Genomic DNA, 10000 nt, shown 5'->3' on the forward strand with positions numbered 1-10000 from the left:
CTGCCGACACACACACACACTCTCTGCCGACACACACACACACTCTCTGCCGACACACACACTCTCTGCCGACACACACACACACTCTCTGCCGACACACACACACTCTCTGCCGACACACACACTCTCTGCCGACACACACTCTCTGCCGACACACACACACTCTCTGCCGACACACACACACTCACTCTCTGCCGACACACACACACTCACTCTCTGCCGACACACACACTCTCTGCCGACACACACACACTCTCTGCCGACACACACACACTCACTCTCTCTCTGCCGACACACACACTCTCTGCCGACACACACACACTCTCTGCCGACACACACTCTCTGCCGACACACACACACACTCTCTGCCGACACACACACACTCTCTGCCGACACACACACTCTCTGCCGACACACACTCTCTGCCGACACACACACACTCACTCTCTGCCGACACACACACACTCTCTGCCGACACACACACACTCTCTGCCGACACACACACACTCTCTGCCGACACACACTCACTCTCTCTGCCGACACACACACACTCTCTGCCGACACACACTCACTCTCTCTGCCGACACACACACACTCTCTGCCGACACACACACACTCTCTGCCGACACACACTCTCACACACTCTCTGCCGACACACTCTCTGCCAACACACACTCGACACACACTCTCTGCCGACACACACTCTGCCAACACACATTCTCTGCCGACACACACTCGACACACACTCTCTGCCGACACACTCTCACACACTCTCTGCTGACACACACTCTCTGCCGACACACACTCACTCTCTGCCGACACACTCTCTGCCGACACACACTCACTCTCTGCCGACACACTCTCTGCCGACACACTCTCTGCCCTCTGCCGACACACTCTCTGCCGGTTTTGTCCCGTCCGCAGTGCGTCGGGCCGTTAGAGACACATCCCAGCATGCTTTGCGTTTTCATTACAGCTCTGAGAGATGAAGCTCAACTCGACGGTAATTATAATCACACGTTTGTGTTCAGATGCACTCAGAATAACTCAGAATCAAACAACGTCTGTGTCTCAGACCAGTATTCCCACACCTCAGATAACTTTCCAGGACTTTCCAGGTACAATACCTTCGAATTCAAGGATTAATGTCCAACAACAAACGTTGAGGCTCCACCGTAGTAGTTTCGTGCGCGTGAATGTCATGGCAACGGACAACACAGAGTACCTCATGCGGGAAACACTTAAAGTAACTTGCGTAAATCACGCAAGCTAGTGCGCATAGGCCACGAAGTGTTGGCGAAGTAACACATCAGCGGAGCGGAGGGAATAATATGCAATTTTTTACAGAAAACTGCTCGCACAAAATAAATCACTTTCTAGAATTTACTTAAATTTCCACAGATACGCCACAATTGTTTCTTTTTTTTTCAGGTTCACAAACTTTCAAGGATTTAGACGCTTTCTGGCGGCTCATTGACCTTTGACCCCAACATGACCTTTCCATCAACCGGCCGTCCTTCTTCAGAGCAGATTCACACAGAAAACTGACCTTGATTGGTCAAAATCCAAATCGTGTTCTTCCTCAGAGTTTCTGTCTCGATCTCCAGCACAAATATCCCAACATTCTTACATCAAGACTCATTTACTGGAGAAGCAAAACAATTAATTTCATTACATTCTTCTATAGTTTTGATCATTCCTCATCAGTCTCAGTCTCTCGGTGCGCATCAGCGTCAGCATCAACTTGTTTTCTGACAAAAGTGTGATGAAAGGCGTCAGAAACTCTGGCTATTTTTAGACGTGTCGTGCGCGTGCTCTGATTGGACGCAAACGGGACAGGAAGTGATGTCTGATTATGAGGTCAGACAATAAACCTCAAACTGCATCAGAAACAACTTCAAAACAGCCATTATTAGCCATCAGATCTCTGCAGAAATGATGCTCTTCCTCAGTGCTTTGGTCTTGTTTTCCAGCACAAATAACAAAAATAAATAAATAAAGTTAAGTTATGTTCATGCAGTGTGTAATAGAGCTGATGTGAATGTAAAAGCTCTGTAAAGTTACTCAACAAATAGAGTTATTGTCTCCTAAAAGAAAGAAGAAACTGCTGAAACGAGTCAGTAATTCCAGTCTCACATGTAACTAATTTGCATAATGCCCGCCTCTGGTCCTGATTGGCTGAGCAGCGTCTCTTAGCTCCGCCCTCAAACACTGTAGTGTATCTGAGACTGGAAGAGTTTGGTTCGTGTTGTTCATGTGGAGAAGACGCTGTTTTCTGAGATTGATACGGTAAACCCCACGCCATCGTCACTGTTCGTATCACTGAGATCAAGAGCTGAGATTCAGATATGATAATGAGCGTTTGCTTTCTGACCAATCACAGCAGAGCAGCTCTCAGAGGGGCGGAGCTTAGAGAGACTGAATCTCCGAACTAAGTGTTTCAGACACTGAGAGAAAATAGCTTTTGACCTTTGACCTGTTGTAGGAGAATCTAAAACTAAAGTAGAACATTTTAAAATAGTATAATCGGAGCACTTTAATTTAAAGGGAAAACAAGATAATATTTCTTACATTATTGGTGGATATTTGCTCTTATTTTAAGCACAAACTCACCTCATTTTGATCAATATTTCAGGGAAACAAAGTAATTTTTGCTTCTTCTCCAGTAAATGTGTCTTGATTTAAGAATGTTTGGGAAACGAGACAGAAACACTGAGGAAGAAGCTCGTGTTCGCTTTATCTGAGGCCGTATGTCTACGGTCAGGGTCGATCTCTCCTCGTCTCAATATGTTCAGAGACCAACATGAGTCCAGATTAATGCCGGACTCAAGGTGATGATGAGGACGGCCAATAATAGCAGCCACACACACACACACACACACACACACACCGCTCGAGATGAAGCGTATCTGTGCCTTCATTAGGTGTGTTTGTCTGTCAGATGTGAGCGAGAATAATAATAACCAGAGTTAACAAAGTTAGTTAATTCCAGCTCGTCAGACGTCGAGTTTCTACACTCTCGCTGGTTTATTTCTGTTATAATCCGTGTTAAGTGTCAAGCAGGCGTACAGAAGCACACGTGTGTGTGAATAACAGATAACCCAGCTGATCTGAGGCCTGTAAGAGTCGACTGATAAACACTTCACATCTTTATCCTGCAGAAAACAACAGCGATATCAACACATGCAGATGAGCAGCTGGCGGCTGATTCTGATTGGATCGTTGTGGTTTGCTATTTGATTGACAGGTGCTGGACGGGAGGGGTTATCGATATTATATATAAATTATTATTATATTATCTTTCAAAACTAGAACTGACCTGCTTTACATCTGAATCGATTTCTTTTGTTACAGTGATTGAATTGATCTGAATAATATCTCTATTGTCGTTTTAGAGCATTTGAATTTGTGTCATATTTGATGGCGTGTGTATCATTGAGTGTGTGTGTATCATTGAGTGTGTGTATCATTGAGTGTGTGTGTATCATTGAGTGTGTGTGTATCATTGAGTGTGTGTATCATTGAGTGTGTGTGTATCATTGAGTGTGTGTATCATTGAGTGTGTGTGTATCATTGAGTGTGTGTGTATCATTGAGTGTGTGTATCGCTGTGCTATAAGCTATGGACGCGATCTGCAGTGTGTAAAGCGCTGTAGAGATGAAGCCGAGCTGGAGAGAGAGAGCTGGTGTTTTACTCTTACATCCGTACGTTTAGCCGACGCTTTCATCCGAAGCAAGCGAACACAAGCTATTAGTGAAAGAGACAATAATATTCCTAATAATATACAATATCAGCTTTAGATTAGGAGTGTGTGTGACTGGTTTTTGATTAAAGATTACCAGAGTGCATGAATGTAAAAAACATAATGATGTGCATGGACAGATCATTAATAACAAACACAGCAATATTCATAAAAAAATAAATAAAAATAAAAGGGTTTCCTGTGACTTTAGCATGCGATGACGAGTGAAGACGAGTGTTAATAATGATGATCATCAGAGCGGTTATTAAAGCACTGGTACGCAATATCAACGACTAGCTTATGATTTTTGTTTATGCATTTGTTTCTGACAGCAACTTAAAAAAACTTCCAATGTATTCTCCCTAAATTTGTTCCAAACGCTTCCTTGTTCTTCTGAAGGATGTTTGTTTCCGAACAGTTGAAATAAAAATACTACTGAAGTCTCTAGAACACAAACATTCTTCAAAATTTCACAGAATATTCATTTCAGCCGCACTAATGAAAACAAGGTCATTACTGGCGACCATATTTACACTAAAGATATTAAATGACCGAGTCTAATGCCATACTGTGTTTCGTAATCAGAAACAAACCAAAAATATTAGGAAATGATCAAACATGTCATACTGTCATTTAAATAAATTAATCATTTCATAAATAAATTCAACACTCAGTTTACAAAAAAAAAAAAAAAAAAAAATACACCAGTGATTATTTGCAGTACCACAGTATTTATGGCACTTCTATCAGTTTCTTTCCAAAACGTGTTTCCTTTCTTAATGTGTGTGTTTGTGCGGATGATGCTGTGTGTAGTTCACTATCAGTACTGTGGTAAACTGCCTCGGGTCAAACGCTGTGGTACTACATGATTATTACCTATATTTCTATCTATGGCAATTATATTATTGATTATAATAATAAACAAAAAATACCACAAAATAAAGTAAAGCAGTCCATGTGGCTCGTCGGCTGTATTTCACACGAAAGTCAGTTTCTGACACATAAGAAAAAAAAATCATGCTTTGGTAAATCATGAATATGACATAAAAAGTCAAAATTATGATATAGCCTACTAAATTATAATTTTGACTTTTATGTCACAATTGTGACACAAAAAAAATTATGACGTAGGCTTTCTACCATTAAAAGTCACTTTATATGCAATTATGACTTTTATGTCATAGTTTCGACTTTTTAATGTCATGTTATGATTTTGTAAGTCATTATTTTTACTTATGTCAATTATGATTTACCAAAGATGGTTTTTGTAATGTTTTGTAACGTATGGAAGTCCGTGTGGCAGAAATGGCTTTCCATAGGTTTTCATGTCAGTCACAAAACAATCAATAAACCACTTTAAACTTTATATATATATATATATATATATATATATATATATATATATATATATATATATATATATACATATATAAATTGTTTTATCTATTTAGTCCGTGTGGCAGAAATGGCTTTCCATAGCCTAGATTTTCATGTCAGTAACAAAACAATCAATAAACCACTTTTAACTTTATATATTTTATATATTAAACTTTATATATATTTCTAAATAGTTGTATCTGTTTGCGTCCGTCAGCGTTCTGACTGACTTTAATCTCGCTCCAGATTAAAGCGTGAATGTGAATGAAGGAACAGGATTGATCACCTGAGCTGCTCCTGATCAATCCATCCGATCAGCTCGATCAGTCCAGCGGGAGTCGCAGTTCGATCGCTCCAGGGTTCCGGTTCGGTTCTCTTCGGTTCGGGTTCAGTCAGCGGCGCATCGGCGATTTCACATAATTCAGATCCGAGCGCGAGTTGAGCGCGTAACCGTCACCAACCGTCATTAACCGCCACAGCAGAATAAAAGAGATTATTCCGAAGAACGTTTCCCGCGTCTCCTGTTTGAATAAATTATGACGTTAAAAATTAGCCGTAAAAGGGCTTAAAAAAAGAAGAGAAAAAGATGGAGAAAAACAGATGCCGCTCTTCCCTGAGCTTCACACAGACACACACACACTGACACTCTCTCTCTCTCTCTATCTATCTCACACACAGACACACACACACTGACACTCTCTCTCTCTCTCTCTCTCTCTCTCTCACACACACAGACACACTGACACTCTCTCTATCTCTCTCTCTCTCTCTCTCTCTCTCTCTCTCTCTCTCTCACACACACACTGAATCTCTCTCTCACTCACTCACAGACTCTCTCTCACACACACACACACACACACACACACACACACACACACACACACACACACACACACACTGACACTCTCTCTATGTCTCTCTCTCTCTCTCTCACACACACACACACACACACACACACACACACACACACACACACACAATGAATCTCTCTCACTCACAGACTCTCTCTCTCTCACACACACACACACACACACACACACACTCTTTATCGCTCTCTCTCTCTCTCTCTCTCTCTCTCTCTCTCTCTCTCTCTCTCTCTCTCACACACACACACGCACGCACACACACACACACACACACACACACACACACACACACACATACACACACACACACACACACTCTCACTCTCTTTCACACACACGGTACATTTTATGTACCGTTTACATTCTAATACCACAGAACTCCCATCTCACTGACAGGGAACGTTCTGTCAAGGTTCTCAAAGTTGTAAACAAACGTTCTTAAACGTTATCCGGTCTTTAATAATGTTCTCAAAACGTCAGCAAAAAAATTATAATTTATATATCTTTCCTGGAACGTTTTTTATAAAATATTTTAGTTGGATTTTAATTTTTTTATTTTTTTATGTTGCTACTTGTTTCAGAACGTTCAGATTCAAAAGTAACGTTCCATAATGTTTGAAGAATGATACAATGGAATATTCACTTATAACGTTCATATAACCAAGAAAAAACGTTTTTAAAACATTTAAAAAACTGTTACATTCAGAGATAACGTGTTCCTAACTCACCCGACGGCAGTTACAGTGCCTCACACACACACACACACACACACACACACACACACACACACACACACACACACACACACACACCATACAGTCGAGAATAAGGCCATCTTCATCTTGGCATTTCAGAGATATAGAGGCGCAGTATTTTCTGTAATGATGAATTATATAGTCGTCGTGATTGTGTTTATGATGATCAGCAGCGCGGGATGTTTGAATGATGTACCGCGTGCGCGCGCGTGTGGCGCCATCATGCGGTCGCTTCCGGTTCTGCATGTCGACGCTCGTCTGGAAACTTACTTTCATTTAAAACAATTAAACATTAAATATAAAAAATGTAATATAAAAAACAAAAGTAAATTACATGTTGAAAATGTAAAAAAATAAAGTAAATAAATTGTAAATAAATTATTTGATTTAAATTTTTTCTAATTATTTTATTATTTTAAATTTATTATAATTATTTAATATATAGTGCTTACCTCCTCAACTCTCTGTATAAACAAATACATATCTGTCGTAACACTCTTTAGTTTTATTTACAATGTTCTTTAGTAATGAATTCTGAAGGGAAATATTGTTGTCATCATGAGGTTTCATATGTAAATCTCCCCGCCATAATAAAAGCACAGAAAACAAACTCCATAAATATACACCTGTGTCACTCAGTAAAATTTATTGTAGAACTGAATCACATTTTCACCAGCATTCTATTAATCCCACGTTTATACAAATGGCGACAGGTCTTCGTACGATATACTTACCAAAGAGAATTAAAAAGCTGCACCAACAATTTCTAGATCTGATTAAGAAAAGAGCGTCGTCTGTCATTAAAGTGATTGTCACCGAGAAGTTTGTTGAAGTTGAAGAACAAGACTTGAGAACCGAGTAAGATCAGGTCTGGAGCGAGCCGAGAGCAGTGTGTGTGTGTGTGTGTCACACAGAGTTCAGAGGTCACACGCAGCGAGGCATCATGGGATTGAGGGGTTCAGCACTCCTCCTTCACGTAGATCTGTTCATCCGTGTCCGAGTCCAGATGTTCCAGACGCTCCGACTGACCACTCATGATCTCATCCGGGGTCTTCATGAACCTGAGCGGAACATCACACACTCGTGTCAGACATCATATATATAACACACACACACACACACACACACACACACACACACACACACACACCTGAACAGCAGTCTCTGTCCCGGCTCCTTGCGGATGATGTTGAGTTTATAGTAGTGTCTCAGCGCTCGCGACATCTTCTCATACGTCATGTTGGTCCTGTTCTGTCCCACAAACACAAACCAAAATAAACTACAACCAGAATTGAATAACATGCATTTTTATATAGACATATATTTTAAAATTACAAAAATTTAAATTAAATTCTAAATCTAGCTCTAAGTGCTGTATATCAATGACACTGGTATAGATATAACATATTCATTACAGACATTTCCTAGAATATTCCACAACTTAAGATTTTATTCATTTTAATTTAAAAGTTACAATAAAATGTTTAATTAATTATTAATGAATAAACAATAATGCAAAAGATTTTTTTTTAAATAGTAAAAAAAAAATGTAATCACCAATTCCTTGATTCTAAAAGATTCTATTTTATTTTTAAATATTTAAATAAAAAAACATAATTAAAAAATAAATATAAAGATGTATTAAATCTTTTTTTTTTATATTTAATTATTAAGACAAATGAAATAAAAAATTAAATTAAATTAATTTAAATTAAATTAAATATCAAAAATAAAAATACAAAAATGCAAATTGTAATATTTAATATAGTTTAAAAAAAAAATTATTTGAACTTATTCCAATTATTTTAAATTATTTTATATTAATTTATTTGAATAATTTAATCTTATTTTAAATTATTTTCTTATCTTATCAAATTCCTTCCTTCATTTAATTTTTATCATTTTGGTTTTAACATTGAATTGAATTTTAGACATGATTAAACATTAAATAAAAAAAATATTATTCAATAATAACACTTTTACATTTAATTAAATATCGAATAACAAAAATAAATAAAATATAAAAAATTAAAATTTTTATATTTAATGTTGTGTTATTGTAGAGTATTGTCATTACTCTAACCTTATGGTTCCCCCAGAGGCGGGCCAGGCCGTTTGGGTCCATGATCCGGAAGACTTTGGTCTCGCGATCCTCCCAGCGGATGTAGTTCTCGTAGCGACTGTCCGACAGCAGCTGATAGACGTAATCCCACAGGAGCCTGCAGTCTGACACGCCCACAACACACCGCATCATCACCGCATCAAATCATCATATTAGAGTGATTTCTGAAGGATCATGTGACACTGAAGACTGGAGTAATGATGCTGAAAATCTTTTGAACGGCAGTGCTATGGGAAAGTGGGCGTGGCTATGAGCAGAGGGGGCGGAGTCTAACCTGCGATGCGGCCCATGGGCGTGGCCTGTTCCTCGGGCGGAGAGACGGGCATGATGATCTGGTTGCGATAGTGTCTCTCGTCCTGCAGGGGGAGCTGGTGAGCCGCGAGACTCAGACCATGAGCCGTGTAGTGGACGGCACTCTGACCTTTGACCTATATTATTGAAAGCAATATTATTGATCTCCTGCATTGACAGCATTATATGAGGACTGAACTGAGCTGGACGATGACATCACGGTTTCTCCAGAGTGGATATATATATATAAATACTAGGGCTGTACTCAACCAAAGAAAATCTTGGTCGACTGAAGTCCTGAAATTTTCGACTAAAAATCGACTAAAAATGACGGTAGAAAAAAAAAACGTTAAGTTAATTAGATGCGCACTGTGCAGTACTTGGTAGCCTTGTTGTCCACCTAAATGAATTATAAATAAACATAAAAAACTAATAGGCTATTTGCAGTATATTAAATCGTTTTTGACCTAATTATTTTGCACTGAAATGAGTCTGACACTCGAGTCTGTCGGCTCTGACAGCGTTGCATCACGTGCACCTGCGCAATATCATAGCCTATGATTTCCGAAAATAGTACTATGTTGTCAACTAGTGATATCATCACAAGAACTGTTGAGGAATATGCAACATAATTTAGACAATTATTTTTGTCATATATTATAATAATAAGTTATAACTGTCAGACACTATCATTACACCGTGCAAAAAATAAAAAAGTTAGGTTATCACACTAAAACATTGAAATATGCAAATTCTGATATGTTCATATAGCCTACTCAAAACAGACAGGGCAAGCTGACGCAGACAAGTGAGCTTACCACTTTTAGATGATATGTCATGTTTGTCG

At 39.0% G+C, this 10000-nt stretch overlaps 2 protein-coding genes across 5 annotated transcripts in view; both read right to left on the reverse strand.

Annotated features, from left to right (window-relative positions):
* Nucleotides 1-6738, reverse strand: part of LOC309496838 (chemokine-like protein TAFA-2) — a 34755-nt gene extending 28017 nt beyond the window's left edge. The window contains exons 1-2 of one of the 3 annotated variants that reach the window (XM_082166979.1): nucleotides 6686-6738; nucleotides 5406-5640 (exon numbers count right to left, since the gene is read on the reverse strand). The gene's annotated coding sequence lies outside the window, so the exon portion shown is untranslated. Of the gene's footprint in view, nucleotides 1-1549; nucleotides 1646-5405; nucleotides 5755-6685 lie in introns of those variants that run through there. The other 2 variants (XM_082166980.1, XM_082166978.1) reach the window with 2 other exon arrangements.
* Nucleotides 6739-7369: 631 nt separating this feature from the next.
* Nucleotides 7370-10000, reverse strand: part of etv6 (ETS variant transcription factor 6) — a 26505-nt gene continuing 23874 nt past the window's right edge. For both annotated transcript variants that reach the window (XM_082166970.1, XM_082166969.1), the window contains exons 6-9: nucleotides 9137-9290; nucleotides 8824-8966; nucleotides 7891-7991; nucleotides 7370-7801 (exon numbers count right to left, since the gene is read on the reverse strand). In XM_082166970.1, coding sequence (XP_082023096.1) covers nucleotides 7699-7801; nucleotides 7891-7991; nucleotides 8824-8966; nucleotides 9137-9290 — 501 coding nt within the window. In that variant the 3' untranslated portion in view covers nucleotides 7370-7698. The remainder of the gene's footprint in view (nucleotides 7802-7890; nucleotides 7992-8823; nucleotides 8967-9136; nucleotides 9291-10000) is intronic.

Source organism: Leuciscus leuciscus (genome assembly GCF_965113295.1).
Source record: "Leuciscus leuciscus genome assembly, chromosome: 4".
Classification (NCBI taxonomy): Eukaryota; Metazoa; Chordata; class Actinopteri; order Cypriniformes; family Leuciscidae; genus Leuciscus; species Leuciscus leuciscus.